At 46.4% G+C, this 21,448-nt stretch overlaps 1 protein-coding gene across 2 annotated transcripts in view; it reads right to left on the bottom strand.

Moving 5' to 3' along the window:
- The window catches only part of bcam (basal cell adhesion molecule (Lutheran blood group)), a 74,518-nt gene that overhangs the window by 23,767 nt on the left and 29,303 nt on the right, over positions 1–21,448 (bottom strand). For both annotated transcript variants that reach the window (XM_072680432.1, XM_072680433.1), the window contains exon 2: positions 1,663–1,790. In XM_072680432.1, coding sequence (XP_072536533.1) covers positions 1,663–1,790 — 128 coding nt within the window. The remainder of the gene's footprint in view (positions 1–1,662; positions 1,791–21,448) is intronic.

Genomic DNA, 21,448 nt, shown 5'->3' with positions numbered 1-21,448 from the left:
CTGAAACAGTCAAAACAGCTAAGGTGTCCCAGGTGGTTGCTACGGTGCCATGGTGCCTGGGTTGTTCTTTGGTGGTTGCTGTGGCGTTTCAAGTCCTTGCTGTGGTGTATCGTGTGGTTTTTAGGGGGTGGCTACTTAATTATTTTAGGTGGTTGCTAAGTGGTTCCAGGTGGTTGCTATGTTCTTGCTAAGGTGTTAGCACCCTAGTGGTTGCTATGTAAGTCCAAGTGCCCCAGGTGGTTGCTAGTTGCTGAAGTGCCCCAGGTGGTGGCTTAGTCAGGTACTAAGGTATTTCTAGTGGTTGTTAAGGTCTTCCAGGTGGTCCCTATGCTATGCTCAGGTTGTTGCCAGGGCAGTCCAAGTGGTTGCCATAGTATCCCATGTGGTTAGTTGGGTGCTACTATTTGTATTTGTAGCATTGTGACATAAGATTGTCCATGGGGGAAAACATCAATAAAAACGTGCTGTGTGTCCAATAAAAAAGCTTTGGAATGCATCGTAAGTATGAAAAATAATTTTCATATATTCAAGCCATTATTTGACACATTCAGTAATTAGTTCAAGGTAATAAACAATTACCAAATTATGTTGAATTATGAATTATGCTTTAGTAATTCTGTAACTGCAGACGAGGCCATTAGGGCCGACAAGGTCACAAAAACAGCCGCGCTTCTGACATGAGATCAGAAAGCACAGAGCAAGAGATGGTAGAAAGGAGAGGATGGACAAGCATACACAACACACAAAGATAAAAGGGTATAGATGGAGAAGTAGGAAATTGTTGGAAAAGCCAAATAAACAGAAGCTGGAGCGTCAGGAAGATCATCTATAAACATGCGCTGCACGTATGCAGTGCTGGTCCTAGCCCTAGTCTTCCCAGGACCCTGGTTCCATACTGTACCTTCACCCTTTCAGACACTTTTGGGAACCAACAACAAGCTTCTGGCCGAATTCTGGTGGGATATCTGACCACTCTTCTTGGCAAACTTGGCAGACTTCAATTAAATGTGTTAGTTTCCTGGCGTGGACACGGCTTTTAGGCACAATCCACATATTTTCAATAAGGTTGAGGTCAGGACTTTGGGAAGGCCAAATGGCACCCAAGTTTCAGCCATCAGCAAAACAGCCACAGAGCATGATGCTACCACCTGGGGTTTAAATGCCTCCCCTCCATTCCTATAAATACACCTCTGGTCATAGTGGCCAAACACTGTTGAGTTTTGGCTCATCTGACCATTAAACCCTTCCCATTTAGAAGGCCTTTTCTTTGTCCGAGCTTGAAGGCGTCAGTTTTTTGAGCACCACACTTCAGTCTCAGTCGTTCAGTCCATGGAGACGTAGAACTTGCTTGACTGTAGACAGCGAAGAGTAGTGTTCCAGCACCTTCCAGGGTACGGCAGGCCTGTGTTTCGGTGGTTCTCGGGTTGTTCCTGACAATCTGAACCAATTTCCTCTCAGCTGAAGGTGACAGTTCGGGTCTCCAGACCTTGGCAAAGTGGCTACACCTCCTACATCTCCCAATACCAGCAGATCTTGCAGATCTTGCAGAATCTGCAGATGTTTTTATTTTTTTTTTTATACGGGGTCAGATTCAATTACACACACATACACACACACACACACACACAGCGCACCCACACCAACCGAGTGGAATGTACTCACGATGAACCAGTTGACCACAACAAGTGCAGAGCTGTCAGAGGTGGTGTAGGAGCAAGGCAGCCGGGCGGTCCCTCCTTTAATCACGTGCACCTCAGGGGTCACCTTCACTGTGATTCCAGCCAGACACACTGCAGAGAGAGAGAGAGAGAGAGAGAGAGAGAGAGAGAGAGAGAGAGTATGGTTATATGAGCTGTGTATGATGATGGTAACAATATTCTTACAGTAATATTTCTGTGTAACTCCTCAGCGTAATCTCTGTGAGCTGAGGATAGAGAGAGAGAGAGAGAGAGAGAGAGAGAGAAAGAGAGGGGAGAGAGAGACAGGTAGAGGGCGTCAGAGATAGATAGAGAGAAAGAGAGAGGGGACAGAGTAGAGAGAGAGAGAGAAAGAGAAAGAGAGAGACAGGCAGAAAGAGTAGAGAGGGATCAGTAGAGCGAGATAGGTATGGACAGACAGATAGGGAAAGAGAGAGAGAGTAGAGAGACAGGTGGAGAGACAGACAGTAGAGAAAGAAAGAGAATAAAGAGTCAATAGAGAGAGAGAGAGAGAGAGAGAGAGAGAGTGAGATAAAGACAGTGAAGAGAGAGAGATAGGTAGAGACAGGCCGTGAGAAAGATACAGATAGTAGAGAGATAGGTAGAGAGAGAGAGAGACAGAGAGAGAGAGAGAGCATAGTTAGATAGAGACAGTAATCACATGTATAAGTGTAAATTCATATTTAGCTGCAGTGACCGCAGTGCAGTGACCGCAGTGCAGTGACCGCAGTGGTGATGTCACTCCTATGCTCTTTAATCACTGGTGTTCTGATTTTTCCATCATAAACATCAAACAAACTGAAGCGCTGAAATTCCAGGGAAACAAGGCTGACCACACGCCCACTCTGTTCAGCCTGGCAGCTCCGGCGAACGGCCATACACACTCACACACACTAAAGCCATTGTGCGTCCACTGCAGGCAAACACTCAGAGCAGCTGTGTGCACAGAGCCAGGTGTGTAGAGATGAAGAAAGAGAGAGAGAGAGAGAGAGAGGATAACCTTGTGATAAGATTTGATGGGGAGGCCACGGTGGAGTCTACACACTGTAAAAGGCTGTTAATCCCATTTTTGAGTGTGTGTGTGTGTGTGTGTGTGTGTGTGTGTGTGTACACCAGACTTTGAGCATGAGCGATGGATAAAGGCCTCACAACCCACCAGGCACTCAGTGACTGCTAGTGTCTGATGCGATGGTATTCTAGGTGGTTGCAAGGGTGCTGCTGCTATGCTTTATGGCATTCTGGGTGGTTGCTGTGGTATTCCAGGTGGTTGCAAGGATGCTGCTGCTATGCTTTATGGCATGCTGTGTGGTTACGAGGTTGATGTGAAGCATTCCCCATAAAATAGCATGTGGTTGCTAGGGAGTTAGCTGGTAGTTGTGTTCCCTATATCTCTCACTGAGATTGTGTGATAGAGTGTGTGATTGCTAAGTGGTTGCTATGGTATTCTAAGTGGTTCCTATGACATAGCATATGATTGCTGGGGGATTGCTAGCCATGTGACTCATGTGATTGCTAGCATTGATATGGGAAGTCCTAGCTGGGGGTGGAGGGGGGGGGGGGGGCACACACACAGTCCTATGAAAGCACACACCCTTCCCAACTTCAGAGAGACATGTACACACTTCCCATTGAGAGACAGAAAAAACACAAAGCCTGACGAAAGGCTTGCGCCATCAATTCCCACAGAGCAATAAGTACACCGACACACTCAGGTGTGTGTGTGTGTGTGTGTGAGTGTGTGTGTGTGTACAGGCTGTCAGAAAGGTGCTAAAAGCGCTACAGTCCAAGAGAGAGCTCAGCAACACATCAACACATTGAACACACTGCGGCACTGAAACCCAGCACACTGCAGTATGCTACACACACACACACACACACACACACACACTGAAGCACTCGATGAGATCGCTATGATCTGAGAGCATTTCTAATGCAGGACCAATCAGTCTAATGCAGTCGACTCAGCCAGCGTTCGGAGCATCATTAACCCTTAGCAGGCTAAAGCTAGCTAGCAGGGATGCTTTGATGTAGTGTTTAATACTGTTAATTACTAAAGGTACCAAACAACTTTAGGCCGCTAACCGCTAACCAACAGTGCTGCGATAAGGGATAAACCATGATAGGTTCTGCCTCCACTCACAGTGCTCTCTCAGTCATAGAGACGCTACACAAAACATGCTAACCCTGAGGTAAACCGCTAACAGAAAGTGGACATGCGAAACATGAGCTAACAAGCTAACCACAAACTAACGTGCCAACCACAAGCTGATGCAGTAAACGTGAACTAACTTGCTAACCTACAAGCTAACATGCTAAACGTGAGCTAACACGCTAGCTGTAAACGAAGCCATTTTTGACATAGCGCATGGTTGCTAGGCAGTTATTATTGGATCTTAGCTGGTCACTAAAAGTTTACTTCTCCCCAAAAAACATTTAATCCCCTTTAACTCTCGTAGAGGGTGTGGTTGCTACATGGTTGCTATGGTATGGCAGGTGGTTGCTTGTTTAATGCAAAGTTTCCCATGACAGCACGTGGTTACTAGGAAGTTGCCTGGCAATCACTATTGTATCTTCAGTGGTCACTGAAAGTTCAGTCCTCCCAAAACCATGCCATTTCCTGTAACTCTCATTTAGAGTGTGTGATTGCTAAGTGGTCGCTCAGGTATTCCAGATGGTTGCTGGACTACTTTGATGTGGAGCATTGTCTATAACATAGAATGTGGTTGCTAGACAACCATTCAAATTGTTGTCTAAACTGGTGGACAAAAGTTTAGTCCTACCTTACCTAAACCACTCCATTTCCTTTACCCCTTAGTGAGAGTGTCTGCTAGAGTGTGTGATTGCTAAGTGGTTGCTACGGTATTCCAGGTGGTTGCAAGGGCATTGCTAGGCAATTGTTATTGTATCTTAGGTGGGCAATGAAAGTTTAGTCCTCCCCCAAACTGTCCCACATTCTTTGTCTCTCATTGAGGTTGTGGTAGAGCATGTGATTTCTTAGTGGTTGCTATGGTATTCCAGGTGGTTGCTAGTTTGATGCGTAGCATTTTCTATAACATAGCGCATGGTTGTATATTATATACTGTAATGAAAGTTCAGTCCTCCCTAAACCACCTAATGTTTTTTTTTTCTCTTACTGAGAGTGTGTGCTAGTGTGTGGTTGCTATGGTATTTCAGGTGGTTGCTAGTTTGATGCGCAGCATTTTCTATAACATAGCACAACGGCGATGGCTAAGGTATAATGGCCAAAGACAGTTCAGTCCTCCAGTCAAACCACTCAGTGTGTGGTTGCTATGGTATTCCAGGTGGTTGCAGTGGTTTTGCTGGTGGGTTCTGTGGTATTCTGGGTGACATAGCATGTGTTTGCTCGGGGGTTGGAAGGCAGTTATTCTATCTTAAGTAGTCTTCCCAATTTCCTGGGTTGGCTGTACTGTTGTAGGTTGTTTTTTTCCGATATAGAAAACAGTCCTTGGATGAGGTGGAGTCCATTGCATCACCTGGCTGGTTGGGTTTTGACCTAATGACCATTTCATTCCAAAACAAAGTCGTCTGCACATCAATATCCCACAAAGCAGGACAGCAGTAGAAAAAAGCCTTTTCTTTTCATGACAGGCGATCGAAGTGGAGCTGAGGCATTGATTTCGGCCGCGCCGCCTCTTTAATGAAATAATAATGACCTGTACTTGACAGGCACATTTCCCTTAAACATAGTCTGAAATGATGTGTGTGTGTGTGTGTGTGTGAGTGGGTCTGACATTCTACTAGGGTCACACAGCTGGACCTCCACACCACAGTGTGAGGTTAGAGATCAAACAAGTGTTGACATTCTCCGGGGACGCCTCTCGTGCCCTGTCCCGCGAATGGATTTTTGCTCTATATTAGGTCTCTCCGATACCTCCAGTGTAAAAAAAAGGGGTGTAGTTTGATAGGGGTGCACTGATCTGGGAATTTGGGTGGATGCCGATATCTTCATTTTATGGATAAATCGACCTGTGTTAACATTACAGAGAAAGAGAACGTACTGTTAAGCGGTTTAAATGGTACTTCAAGGGGGAGCTATTTTTATGTTGTATTCTTTAGAGTATTGCTATATGGTTGCTAGGCTATTGTAAGGTGGTTGCTACAGTTGTCCATGGTTACTAATATTAATATCTATTGTATTATTGAAGTGGATTGCTCAGGTATTGCTAGGTGGTTGCTGAAGTGTAGATAGATGGTTGCAGGGGTACATCTAGTGGTTGTTAGGGGTTGCTATGTGGTTGCTATGGTAATCCAGGTCTTGAAAATGATTGCTAGGCTCTTGCTACATGGACACGTGAAAAAGTGAAACTGTTTTTGGTAAATGTTATGCTATGGTGTTGCTAGATGGTTGCTATGGTGCGGTTAGGTGTTGTTCGGATTGGGGTTGTTGAGTGGTTGCTAGGGTGTTACTAGGTGGCTGCAATGGAATCATAGGGGGTTGTTTTGGGGTTGCCAGGTAGTTGCTAGGTAGCTGCTATGGTGTCGCTAGGTGGTTCCTAAGGAGGTGCTTAGTGGTTGTTAGGTAGTTGCTATGGTATCCCAAGTGGTTGATATGGGGCTGCTATAGTGTTGATAGCTAGTTGCTATGGTGTTGCTAGATGGGTGCTATATGGTTGCAAGGTGGATTCTATAGTGGTTCTTAGTGGTTGCACGGGTGTGGATAGGTGGTTGCTATGCAGTTACTATGGAATCCTGCCACGTTATTGATAAGGTAATCCACATGGCTGCTTGACTGGTGTGCTTCTATACTTCTTTCCTACTGAAAAAACACCAAACAATCTGGAGCTGGAATGGTGTTGCTATCCTACACTCTGGGACGAGTTCCCCAGCAAATATAGCATGATGATAATAATAAACAAACAAACAAACAAACAATCACATACACTGTGCCTATTACACACGAAACAGACGTCCCTGCTTTGTAAAGCAGAAGCCCTTTATTCCTAAGAGCATCTGTCCATTAGGGGCGACCGTACTCGAGATTAATTGCAGCCATTGCAAAAACAGACCACGTCCAGAGCGCTCTCCTCTGCGCGAGAGCCATGTGCTGCGTTACGTCCGTCTCTGGCTTTTTACTGTGGCCTCGCTCTTCTGTCTCTCCGAAAAGCGTCCCTGTGTGATCAGTGGGGCTCCTGTTGTACTGCTCTACCCGGGGGAGCAGCTGGACAGACAGAGAGGGGCAATTAGGGTGTAATTAGTGCCCCCCCCTTACAATGTGACCCCCAACGGAGGCAAGGAGGGGACACGAGAGAGAGAGAGAGAGTGTGTGTGTGTGTGTGTGGGTTGAGGGGTCCGCTAACTGAAGGGGAGGTGGATAATCGGATTTGGAGAAAGAAAGGGAGATGGCAATGGAGGAAGAGAGGATGAGACAGATGGGGACGGGACGTCCTGACCGCGAACGACAGACACTGATAGACACTCACACTGAGAGAGCAAGGTCCCATGGACGGTCGGACACACACACACACACACACACACACAAACGCGTGCGCACACACACATTTAATATTAATCAGCAGCATAAGGCAGTCGCACTGCACTTTGAAGTGAGTACAGATTGGAGGCCGCTCCACAGGTCACACCAGTGAGCAATGGCCTATTTAATGATGAGAGTATCTGTGATACTTATTATAATGCTAGTATATATTTAATATACTTATACTAATATATTAAATACTCAATACTAAGATGTATACTACAGGTCCTAGATTAGGATTAGGATTATTCTAAACTGGTCTCCATACATTACCACGGGTCCTATATACTGTATATAATATTAGCTTCCATTAACTGCTAATAAACTAGATACTGTACTATATTGACTACCACTGACTCCTTATATACTACAGTGAATACCAGTAACTACTAATATACTATAAATTACACATACTAATATAATATACTCTGTATATATATGTACTATAATATACTGTACCCAGTTACCCTATACTGACTACTATTAATTACTGTATATACTCAATTCACTCCATACATTACCACTGACTACTAGTAATATACATATTATATGCTATAGATACTAATATACTATATAAACTATAATGTAGTATACCAGTCTATACTATACTGACTACTATTAATTACTATATACTCAATTCACTCCATACATTACCACTACTACTTATATAATATATGCTATACATACTCATATAATATATATACTATAATGTACTATAGTCTATACTGTCTATAATGTTAATACTCAGTTCACTCCATACATTACCACTGATTACTATTAACTACTATAAACGCAATACACTCCATACATTACCACTGATTACTACTAATATATATTATATACTATACATACTAATATACTATATATACTATAATGTTCTATACCCAGTCTATACTATACTGACTACTATTACTTACTATATGCTCAATTCACTCCATACATTACCACTGATTACTACTAATATACTATATACTACACTAACTACCCGACTCTTATATAAATAAACATGCTTCTATAAACATGCTTAATATACGACCACGACTACTAGTAACTACTAATATACTTTATACTATACATCCTAACAAACTATATAATCTAAATGTACTAATATATTTACTTCATCTATACTAGATTATCATATTATATTACTATTAAATACTACATACTCAATACACTACATGCCTACTGATATACTGACTATCACTAATATACTGATTCCCGCTGACTACTAGTATACTACACTGACAAACTTTACCTAGTACTATACTACATACTCTACTGACTGCCACTACCAGTGTACTACATTGACGGTCATTTACTACTAATATACTATATATTATACTGACTATCACTGCTCTTAATATAAGCTTACTAATATACTACAGTGAATACTAGTAACTACTAATGTAATTTATATTATACATACTAATATACTATATATACTAAATGTAAATCTATATTATATTTGCTACTATTAATTACTATATTCTCAATACACTACATGACTACTGATATATTGACTACTACTAATATACTGATTACTGCTGACTACTAGTCTACTACACTGACTGTCATTAGGTAGTAATTTACCATATACTGTACTGACTGCTACTACTAGTACACTACATTGACTACCATTACCTAGTTATATACCATATACTGTCAAGACTGCCACTACCAGTATACTTTTAGTATGCTTTTACTGCAGTTAGGTAGTAATATACCTTATACTGTACTACTAGTATACTGCACTGACTACCAATAGCTACTACTACACCACATAGCCTCTCAGTCTGCGTCGCTAACAGGGGGAACCCTCCAGCTTCCAGCCAGACTGAAGTTCAGCCCCAGGTGCATGACGAAGCGTGCTTCCTCCGTATTCACGTCTCTGCCTTTACCATCACACACTCAACGATACTCAATCACACACACACTCACACACAGCAGGAGAGCAGGGTCTCATTATGGGAAGAACCAGCTGCCTCTCCTCTTCAACTCTCAGCGTCTCTTTATTCCTTTTCATTTACCGTTTTTCCCTCATTCTTTCATTTCGTCCTTAAAACAAAAACGAGCCCCCATTAAACTCCGAGCCCCCCGTCACTTTTGTTTTTTTTCCCTCCTGTCTCTTTATTTTTTTTATTTTTTAGACTCGTTTTAAAAGGCACCCGGTCTCCTGAGCCCGGCACCCAGTGTCATAACGACATCACTCACGCTCACACCGGGAAGGCTGATTCGGCTGAGAGATGAATGGTATGATTAGTACTATTGTGGCGGGTACACACACACATACACACACACACACACTTTAGGGTCTTTATGCCACCTTGTTCTATGAGTGACGCTGTACAGCATCTGCATTAGCCTTCACTGAGTCTTTGGTTGTCTTAAACGTAGGGATGAACAATGATATCAGAACAGTATCGGTATCGGCAAACAGCTCCAAACCTGTCGAGGCAAGGACTTCACAAGACCCCTGAAGGTGTCCTCTGGTATCTGGCACCTAGACTAAACGATAGCAGTCCTGTAAGTAGTACGGTGGGGCCTACATGAGCTTTTCTGAACCTAGGGTGCCCAGGACCCTCTCACCGGTTCACTTTTGGTAGGTACTGACCACTGCATACCAGGAACATCCCACAGGAAATGCTCTATCCCAATCGTCTAGCCATCACAGTTTGGTCCAACAGGATCTCCTGGGACTGACTGTTCACTTGCTTGCCTCTACCGGTTGTAATGTAATGGCTGATTGGTGTATCTTACTTTATACGCTTACTTGTAGAAAGTGTGGGTTGAGAAACTGTCTGGATCTCTGTTGGCTAAGGATTTATCTGGAATTCCGATCCATTTCGATGTAGTCCAAATATAAACACTATAAATGTCTATCTGCTGGTATCGGCATCAGCCCAGAATTCCCGTCACCCCGTCCCTAATCCATTCCAAGCCAAGGAGGCGGTGGCGCTGCACAGTAAAGGTGCCCGTCCTCGGTGTGACCTGGCGAGAGATATGATATGGGCAGAGTCACTGTGTGTGTGGCGCTAAACAGGATTAGCCTGGGTCTGAGTCTCTGCGCTTGATGTTGGCAAAATAAACACGTCTTGCGCGAGGACGACTGGGCAGGGACAGCGTGGACACACACATACATTATGTCTTTGTGTCTTACCATGCAACCAACAATGCTACTGTAAGCCAAAGCCCAATGTAATTTCCAGGTACGTATGTGGGTTCTGTATGTGTTAGGTGAGTTAGCCAGCTTGCTAGCTGCTATTTTGGGTAAAGGAGATGCCTAAGCAGATGGTTTCAGAAGGTCTAAGCTGGTCTTTAATGGACAAGGTGGTTGAAAAGCTGGTCATCAAGGTGAAACATGCCCTGTACTGGTAAGCCAGCTGGTTAACCAGCTCTTAACCAGAATAGTGTATGTTGCATTTGATTCTGGGCATGCTGGGCGGGCAGCCTGATGATGGTGGTCAACTAGTGTGGTCATGTTAGTCAACCAGCTTGGTCATGCTGGTTGTGCTGGTCGACCAGCTTGGTCATGCTGGTCATGCTGGCCGACCAGCCTAGTCATGTTGATCAACCTGCTTGGTCATGGTTAGGCCTGGTCAACCTAGTGGTCTACTTTGGTCAGGTTGGTCACGCTTGTAGACCAGCAAAAACCATCAAACTTATACTTTATGCTGGTCAAGAGCTAAGCTAGTCAACCAGCTTAACCAGCCTGAGCGGCTTGAGCTGGCCAGGCTGGACAGCCACATGAGTAGCTGTGTTTTTAGTTGTACACACTGTCAGTCGTAACACAAGACCACCAAAACCAGTATCAGTCACCAGACCACCACAAGCAATATCAGTTACGAAGAGAAAACCTCCAAAACAGCTGCATCCGGCACGTTCAGAGCCCACTGACATTTACAAAAGGTGACAGTCCTACTGTGAGCACACACACACACACACACACACACACACACAGGCATTTCGAAACACTGGCCTAATGATAACGTGGATTTACATAATTTCTTTCCACTGGCACACTTCACAGCCTGCTCAAGTGACACGCATCCCCAGAGTGTGGTATCGCTGCTAATACAGCTTTCAAAACACACTCCAAAAAGAGATATACACAGTGTTTGACTTCGGAATTTACATTTTCCTGTTTAGATACTGGAGCTGTGGGCTACGCAGCCCTAATGTTCTCGGTTGACGTCTGCAGAAATTACTCAGCCTCCAAATTAGGTTTGTTCCCCAAGTGTTCAAACTTTCAGCAGTTTTGCACAGCTTTTTAAATTCGCCCTTAAATTCGTATTGACTGTAGTTTCTGACCGTCCTTTGGCCCGTAGACGGACGCACGAATCCACCAATTACAGATGAGAGGTAGTTGACGGACAAGCGAATCCACCAGTAAGACATGGCAAGAGGCAGACGACGAGTTTCTGAACGTCCTTTGGTCGGTTTCTCACCAAACCCAAATTCAAAGAGCCCTGAATGTTCCTAGAGACACAGCTGGAAGTTAAAGGAACACTAGCCACACTACCTGGACGTGGCAGAAAGAGGAAGCCACCAGATTCCTGAGGAGGCAGGTGGTCAAAAACTCTTGAGTGACTGCAAAAGACCTGCAGCAAGACTTGGTGGCAGCAGGCACTGAGGTTTCAGTTTGCACAGTAAGGCGCACACTACGGGATCTACGGATCAGCGGTACATCTGAAGCATTTGCTGAGAAGAACGCCTCTGCCTACAGTGAAGCATGGCGGTGGCTCGGTGATGCTTCGCTGCTGCTTTGCAGCTGGAAATCTGCAGCGTGTGGAGGAAGGGCAAGGTGGATTCACTCAATGATCCTCATGCCCTCTGTGAGGAAGCTGAAGCTTGAGCGTCATTGGGCCTTGCAACATGACAATGATCCCAAGCACACCTCAAAGTCCAAGGGTTGGATGCAGAAGAAGTCCTGGAAGATTTTGGAAGAGTGGTCGTTACAGTCGCTTGCCTTGAACCCCAAAGACAGTCTCTGGTGGCAAACCCAAGAACACTAGTGAACTGGAGGCCACTGCCCATGAGGAAGGGGTTAAGACTCCTCAGGAACGCTGTGTCTAAAAGTCAGGTCTGTGCCAGGAAACCTACAAACTTAACTGAAGTCTAAACGAGACACAAATGATAAAGATCGCTGCGATTGTCTCAAAGCACAGGTCTAAACGCCATGAAACTGTCGGCTACAAGTCCAACGATCTGGAAAGGGAATGTGAGTGCGTGTGTTTAGTCTGCTTGGGGGGTGTAACGGGTCAGGGTGGGTCCATGTAGGGCCTGGCATCCGTCATCACCGCCATGATGAGACATGAACAGGTGCAAGAGCGTGACCAACAGCTGCTAGCTCTCCAACATGCACACACACACACACACACACTCTTGCTCTTAGTCACAAGGCAAGATCGAGCGATGGTTTGGACGGGAGGGCGGAATTGTGGGCGGAGACGGAGACACAGACAGAGGGACAGGAAAACAGGGAAAGAGACAGAAGTGAAAGAGGACGAGAGGAAGAGAGAGAAGAGCGAGGGAGGCGTCCACTCTGCAGGGACGGCTGCTTTCAGTCATCATTCTATTTATTCTCAAAGCTTCAAACTCCACAGACTGACCGACTACGACTTCCCCTCAGACACAGCGGCTAAAACCCCATAAACACACTCACACACACACACGCTAGCACTGCTCACCATATCCGCTGTTAATTATGATCACAGTGTCGACCACACACACACACTGCACTACATGTGCAAATATTTGTGGCCATGCTTGTCTAGTCCCTTTACTGCCCACAGAATAGGACTCTCTGGAGCAGATAGACATGTACCTATTAGCAACTTGCTGCCTAATGCCAGATGTGGGCTAGAGGGGTATAAAGCCCCCCAGCATTGAGCCATGGAGCAGTGGAAGAACTGTGTTCTACGAAATGATGGGCGGTCCTCCATCCAATACTTTTAGGATGAGTTGCGGTAACATCCTGACCTCACTAACACTCTTGCTGCTGAATTAGCACAACGGACAAAAGTATTGGGACACCTGCTCGTTCCTTATTTCTTGTGTAATTGACGGTATTAAAAAAAGGTCCCTCCTGATTTTGTTGGAGTTAATGTCTCTACTGTCCAGGGAAGGCTTTTGGAGCATTGCTGTGAGGATTTGATTGCATTTGATTCAACCTTAAATTTGAGAAAGTGGTGTTCCTATGAGTGCTCTGGTTTCACCTACACACATGGTTGGTGAATCGACCACGCTAGCTAAATTGCGCTGCCCAAAAAGGTGTTCCTGCCTAGCGCACCAGTGTTTCCAAGTAGGTTCTGGACAAGGAAGACGCGGATTAGAAGATGGATGGATGGATGGATGGATGGGTGGGATAAGAAGGTGGACGTTTGGTAGCTTTGCAGCAGAGGCCGCCCAATCAAAGCAAGGATTTAGCTTTGTGGACCCTACCGCAGCTGCTAGCGGCCACCCTAGCGGCCTCCGGCATTACTTCTTAGAAAATAGCAGCGTAAAACCTATGAACACTGGCTGAAGGCAGTGATGAGGAGGCTGGGAATGTCAGGAGTGTAATGTGGGGGTGCACAGCCATAGCTGGTATTACTGCACAGCTGATTTTGCGCTGAATCGGACGGTATCCAACACTCGACATTTATAGCCCAATAGCCGACGTTTAGCATTGATAAGTGTGTATGGCTATTAGCGGCAATGCTTTGCAATGGTGGTTGGATACATGAACCTCTTAATTAAGAGGGCTGTCTGAATACTTTTGGACATATAGCTAGCATATGCTGAATAAAATAGCCTGACTGTTGTCCATGGTTTGTCCATTCTGTCCGTTGTCTGTTAACTAAGTAAGCTACACTGGTGGCCCAGTTGTTGGAGCTCTGGGGTTCCGATCACATGGTTGTGGGTTCAAAACCCGCCTCCGCTAAGTGCATTCTATACGACTGCTACGTTAAGAATTAGTCCACAGAGGCCTCACTCGGCTATCGCAACCCTTAACCTTCCCCTCGCTCACGCTGCATAAATACACTGCTAGCGCTGCGAAGCCAGAAGAGCTTCCATTGTAATTAGAAGCAGTGTGGTCACGATTAGCGCTACGCTAACATGTGGCGCGTTTTACTCGTGTTCGACTCGAGAGTCTCCATGTCTCCCCGTTCTCTGTCTCCCTCCCTCCCTCTCTTTCTTACTGAAGTATGCTGGCGCGAGGAAACCCTTCAGCGCTTTAATGTTGCTGTAAAACCGGCCTCCCTCCTTCGTTCCCTTTCTCAAAACAAACAGAGTGAAGTGGCCGACGCGGCCGGCTAGCACTCGGCCTTTTGTCCTGTGGGCATTCCGGCCGGCTGCCGCGGTCTCCCTGACGACGGGGGTCACAAGTCAAACCCATTGAATCCGAGCGTTCCGCTAAGCTAAGCGGCTAGCCGACGGCAGAGCGGGAGGAATGGAGGGGGGAGAAGTTTTGGGGCTAGCATTAGCAACACAAAACTTGTGGAGTTTGCTAATGCATCATTTTCTTAGTGTTTTATTCATATGAATGCTAAATGAATCGGCGGGGGTGGGGGGGGGTGGGTATGGGGGGTTAGATGGGGTGGTGGACGGGACATACATGCAAGCAAGTGTGTTGATTATGTATGCGCAGATCAGCCCGCGCTAACTCAATGTACCAGACAGATTAAAGGTTATTGCGTACGCTCGGCTCGATCTATAATTTATGGCCGAGTTAGTTAGCTGGTCCGTTTTGTCTATGAAGGGGGGCGCTGCGTCAAAACTGCAATTAATAATTCAGACGTAACAGGCTCACTTGTAGCTGCCGCAGCTGATGTTTTATTCTTATTTATTTTCCACACTGCTGCTAGGTCAAAGCAGTGAGACTAGCCGTATTTGCAGCCGTCATGTCGTCTTCTGCGGCCCATCCTGCGGCAAAAGCGCCTCTGGAAAGTCTTCAGCTGGAGAGCCGCAGCATGAAACGAACACTGCCATCGATAGTTCGGCCAAATGTCAGCAAAGCTAACGGCTAATGTGGCTAATGAGTAACAGAAGTAACAGCCACTCGTTAGCATCCGCCTTTAAATAAGGGGGTTGTGCCCTCTTTGCTGCTCTTCTGAGAAGGGTGGCTATACCGTAGATGTTGGAAAACATTGCTGTGAGGATCTGATTGCGTTCAGCCATAAGGGGTATTAGGTAAAGCCGCAGCATGAAACAAACACTGCCATCGATAGTTCGGCCAAATGTCAGCAAAGCTAATGGCTAATGTGGCTAATGTGGCTAACGAGTAACAGAAGTAACAGCCACTCGTTAGCATCCGCCTATAAATAAGGGGGTTGTGCCCTCTTTGCTGCTCTTCTGAGAAGGGCAGATACATGGCTATACAGTAGATGTTGGAAAACATTGCTGTGAGGATCTGATTGCGTTCAGCCATGAGGCATGAAACTGAACACTGCCATCAACAGTTCGGCCAAATACTCCACAGCTTTATAGCCCATTAGCCAACGTTTAGCATTGATAAGTGTGTATGGCTATTAGCGGCAATGCTTTGCAATGGTGGTTGGATACATGAACCTCTTAATTAAGAGGGCTGTCTGAATACTTTTGGACATATAGCTAGCATATGCTGAATAAAATAGCCTGACTGTTGTCCATGGTTTGTCCATTCTGTCCGTTGTCTGTTAACTAAGTAAGCTACACTGGTGGCCCAGTTGTTGGAGCTCTGGGGTTCCGATCACATGGTTGTGGGTTCAAAACCCGCCTCCGCTAAGCTGCCACAGTTGGGCCCTTAAGCGAGGTGCAGGATCGGTAGAGGAGGGGGGATACAATGTACCTGACGGTCGCGCAAATGGAGAGACAGGAACCTAATTAGGGGGAGTCAGCAAAGGGGCCCGAGATGAAACAGCCAGTTAATATTTAATGTTCGGGGACAGCCTGTCCCCCCGCTTGCCTTACCCCAGCACCCCTCAGGCACTCCAATTACTCAGCGCACTTTTTTTTTTTTTTTAGATTTCTTGTTTCCCCGGGACTCTTTCTCTTTCTCCGTCTAGGATGGAGCGTGCTGGAAAGCGGAAAGGTGGAGAACGAGGTGCCGCTCAGGTTCCAAAGTGGCTAATGAGAGGAAATTGGGAGAGCGGTGGTGAAATGGGGCGAGAGATAGATGGGCGAGATGAGAGAGGGAACCCGAGAAATGAGGGGGGGAAAAGGAGTGGAAGTGGATGGGTGACAGGTTGGAGATGCGCGTCATGGTGGGCTCAAATTTACCACCGCAGTTTCTGTCAGTTCATTGTCCGCGATAGCAGCAGCTAATGGTGCTGCAGTTTGGAAAAAATAAGCTGAAGTAAATGCGAGAGCGAGAGCAAGAGAAGAGAGAGAGAGAGATGAGAAGGGAAGAGCGCGAGCATGGGGGTAGGCCCGAGAGACAGTGAGGCTGTGACGGCGAGAAGGTGACACTGCCAGGATGGTGGTGACATTACTGTGTGCATTTTATACACACTGCTTTTTCCAGAATGCAGAAAGGGAGAGGCCTGACAGCGCTCGGGAAGACGGGGGCGGGGACGGGGACGGGGACGAGTCGGTGCAGCCCATTTATAGGAGAGAGAGAGAGAGAGGGAGAGAGGGAGAGAGGCTGAGTCAGAAGATGAATAGCAAGGCCATGTGAGACATTAAGACTCAAAACTAATCTCGCTAAAAGGGTTAGGACATTGAGTGCACCCCCCTCTCTCTCTCTCTCTTGCGCCTGTTCTCTCTTCATACCCCCTCCAAGACACACCTCCCTGCTGCCCTACTAGGGCTGCATAATATGGGCGAAACATCGCATTGCCTTTGCCTTGCGTCACACTGCAACGGCGGCATGCCTTGTAATTGGGGTGCGCGATACGGCAAACAACCTGACATCCCGATACGCTGTCATGATACACGACAGGTATTCATAATATTTTGGGGGACGGGCAAGCTGGCGAAAAGCACAACGAATGCAACCTGTGCAACAAGTGATCAGCCATCTAAGCTCAACCTGGCTGGACCATAGCAGATTTCGATAGAGCTGGTGATGCCACAGCCATACGTAAGTGAGAGTCTTACAAGTGGTCGAGCAAGTATCACACGGAGCACTCTCTCTACCAGTTAACCCTACTGGTGGAGCAACAGCAGTGATGGCATCTGTTCATAGCTGTAGCAGCCTAATTATCTGGGCAGTAGACCAGGTTGACGCCTGGCTATGGCGGAGGACACCTGATAGCTGGGTGGTATTGAGGTTGGCAGGACGAGGGACGACCTTTCCACCCACCCAGACAGACAGGGAGCCAGGCCAGTTATGCTCTCTGGGACACCCGGTCACGGATGGCTGTGGCATCACAAGGGATCTAACCAGCGACCTCTGGATAAAAGGGCCAGCACTTAGACAGTTGCACCACCTGGGAGCTCTTGCTTGTTCTTGACAGGCCTGGTTAATTGTAGCCCACTCGAAGACCCTAACGGACCCCCATTCCTCTATGCAGTCTTCTTCGGCCTGCAGTACCCCTGACCTGCTCCAACACTCCCACTCTCACTGCAGCTCAAGAGGAAAGGCTGGGTGAGCTGATGAGTTGAGTCAGGTGTTTTCGGAGCTGGACCAGCACTAAAATGTGCCGAGCAGGGAGGGGAGGGGTCCTCAGGAACAGGACTGAGAACCGCTGATTTCCAAGTTCGAACCGAGTTCAGAATCCAGACCCCTGGTCCGGACACCCCGTCCGAACTTGTTTAAGGGAGGGTCTCGGTTTCATGGTTTCACGTTTCAATAACCTTATTTGGTTTGGACAAGTAATGGCGATTAGCAGGGGTCCAAGCACTACGCACCACTGCAGGTTGCATGTATGCTAGCTATTGTTCTCAGCCCAGGAATTCAATATCAGTGCACCCCTACATACTGTACTGTAGTTCGGTCCACACCTCTACAACACAATCGTCTGGCCTAAGCCCAGAGACGGACATCTCATTAGCTTCCAACACCTAAAAGTAGCCGACAGTTCCATGAGACGCCCGTTTGGACCTAGAACGCATGGATCCAGATGAATCTGGAGATTCGTCGATGTGGTATAGCTTTAAAAAAATGTTTATTTTTTCCTTTCCCTCTCTCTCTCCTTCTCTCTCTCTCTCACCTCTGGCTGGCAGGCGGCCAGTTCCATTCAGGCAGGAATCCCTATTCCGCTAATGAGGCCGAGGCTTGGCAGGCAAGGAGGATGGAGACACAGTGAGTGAGTGTGTGTGTGTGTTAGAGAAAGAAAGAGAGAGAGAGAGAGAGAGAGAGAGAGAGAAAGATATGTAGAGAAACACAAATCCCTGTGGCCACAGAGTCACTGATGTATTACAGTATAGCCCAGGGCTTACTGTCCTGTCAGCCGGCGTCCAGAAAGGCTTCTGCTAGAGAGCACTGCAGACTACTAAATGAGCCTCAGTCCATGGCATCCATGCTGTTTTTCTGAGCATGCTGTCCTTGGCTAGCCCTGTGCAGCTAACAGGGTTGTGATATCAATGGTATATCCCTCATGATAAACAATAAATAGTCATAATTTCATAACCTGTGTTCATTCCTTGCCCAGAATCACATTTTTGATTCCTTGTAAAATGTGTCCTAGAATGGAAAACGGCAAAATTGAGAGCTTAGTATACGGAAGTGACAAACCGTGAACCTTAAACATTGGTGTTTCTTTAAAAAAAAAGAACCCTGAAGCTCACTCCCGAAAGTTACACACACCCAGCCCACTAGCGAAGGCATTTCAAGGCTAAGTGCAACGGCTTCTCTGGAAGAATATGCAAGCGAGGCTAAAAAGGCGAAATGCTGTGCGGCCGTGAACCGTCGCAGTGCCGCAAACCCACCCCTTCCTCGATCCCTACGTAAAGGGAAAAGCAGCGCGAGGTGAAATAACAGGGTGGTAAACAGGCTTGTAAAACCACATCTGGGCACATTCTAACGATTTATACATATATACATAATTTATACATATTTATAAGTACATATATATACATATATGTGTATATATAAGCATAAATAAATGAGCTGTGGTGAGGGGAGAGGGGAAGGGGAAAAAGGGGGGGTCTTGTGGCCTGTAAAAGGTTGGGAATCCTAAACTAGTATGTTTGCATGTCTCCTCTGCTGTCATGCGCTAAACGAATAAGACTGAAGCAGAGGGGCTCCGGTTACAGCGGAGCGGCCTCCCTCTGCAACATAATAGGCAGAGCCAATTAAAAGAGTGCGCGGGTCTCACGAGGGCAGCGTGACCGCAGTGTGGGCGTCTCTGTTGGTGTGTGTGTAGTGAGTGGAAGGCAGAGATAGGGAGAAACGCAGTGGTGTGTGTAAATCTTGGACAAGATCGGGTAAAGCTGTTCCGGAGGGTGACGGGCAAAAATGGAAGGTGGGAGGGGTGAGTGTAGGGTGAAGGAGGGCGATAAGGGGGAAACCAAGGAAAAAAGGGGGTAAAGGGGGAAAAAGGGGGGGGGGGGATTGGGGAAAAGAAAGAAAGGGGGGCAGAAGGGGGTCCGAAGTGCAGCCGGCTGAAGCCCTGCTGTTAAAGTCACTGTGCGCTCTGCACCATGCTGCCATTGCCATTAGCCCCACACCTGCCGCCTCCCACCACCCCTCCCTCTCCTTTCTCTTTTTACCCCCAGCTCCCCTTTGTCCCCCCTTTTACCTTCTAGACCCACAGCTTATTCACTCCACACTGTTTTCCAGTAGCCTTATTAAAGGATTGGACCTTGGAATACTTTGGAATATCATGCAAAACGATAGGTTTCGATAGCTGATAAAGATAGAATGGATTGACGTCTGTCAAGAGGTGGGATCCAGAGAGTCAGTCAGTTCCTGAAGGTGATGGCTTGGCTAGGCTAGACGACTGGGGTCAGAACATCTCCAAAACATCAGGCAGGTCTTGCTTGTGGGGTGTTTTCGTGGTGCAGTGGTCAGTACTCACCAGAAGTGCTCCAAGGAAGGAGGCCTCAGTGACACTCATGGAGGCCTTGGTGAACCACAGATACCACAGGACACCTTCAGAGGTCTCGTGGAGTCCATGCCTCGAGGGATCAAAGCTGTTTTAGCAGCACAAGGCGGACCTGCACAATACTGGACCGGTGGTTGGTTTTAAGGCTGATCTGTGTATCCGTCCAGATCTACAGCGATGCGAGGTAACGATTATGGGAGGATTTGAAGCAAAAGTGGCGAAAAAGAAAGACACAGCAACCAGCATAGGAACAGTCTGTACAAGTTATCAGTCTAATTCAAACCAAAACACAGAGCTAAGCCTCCAGTTTAGACCCAATCTGTCTCCTCTGAAATCCGTCCATCATCCTCTCTGTCTCGGTCTTTCGCTCCCCCCAACCCCTCCTCTTCATTTTTTTCCTTATTATGGAGGATTAACTTTTAATGCTTGGATGAACTTTGGATAGTGGGGGGTAAACGAGTCACACGCACACACACATGTACTCCCGCTCCGAGTGCGCTGGGGGACTGGAGGCAGACAGCATGTAAACAAGTTTGAGTAGAAGGCGCTGGATCGATACGGCTCATGGAGAGCTAATCCATCTAAAGCCTGCTCACGACTAGCGCCTTCCCTTTAATCATTACACTCCTTCACTCCTTGCCTCGCTTAAACTTCCTCGACCCCGGCCTTCCCACCTGTCTCCTTTCTTTTTCCTGTAGCTGTCCACCTTCAGTGTCCCCACCGCCGTGCTACTGTGTAGCGTCTGCCGATTTCTTGATAAAGAGCATCGGCTGCAAGACAACACACTCGAGAAAGCCAGGGAGCAATAGAGCAGACATGCATCCACCACAGCAGGAAATGAAATTCGAGCAAAACAAGCTTCGGTGAAAAGCCACTGACTTTAATTTAGCTGCGTATTACACCAGTGGTCAGCAACACTGCAGATCTGCCCAATGACTCTTTATCATTCGCTGTGAATAATGAAGATATTCCTGCGTTGGTATAACAATTTTTACACATTTTAATTGCATTACACAAGCCAAGCAAGCTTCAGTGAGCGTATTAGACTGATGTGACTGAGACTGTGGCATGTTTCATTCCATTCGCGCTGTCTCCTATTAGTTACCACTGGTATAATTAACCATATCAGTGAACTGGCTGTTTTAAAGTTAAACCTTAGTCTCACAGATCTTGATAATGTACAATATGGGGATGTTTCTTTTGTCAAGGCAAGTTTTGGGTTCTGTGATGCTTGTGTGTCAAATAAAATATTTAATAAAAAAAGGGTTATATTTTATATAAAATATAACCCTTACTTACTTTCTATT

The sequence above is a fragment of the Salminus brasiliensis genome, chromosome 5 (assembly GCF_030463535.1).
Source record: "Salminus brasiliensis chromosome 5, fSalBra1.hap2, whole genome shotgun sequence".
In the NCBI taxonomy this organism is placed as follows: Eukaryota; Metazoa; Chordata; class Actinopteri; order Characiformes; family Bryconidae; genus Salminus; species Salminus brasiliensis.
The sequence above is the reverse complement of the archived record's forward strand: the minus strand, read 5'-3'. Positions and strand labels throughout refer to the sequence as shown.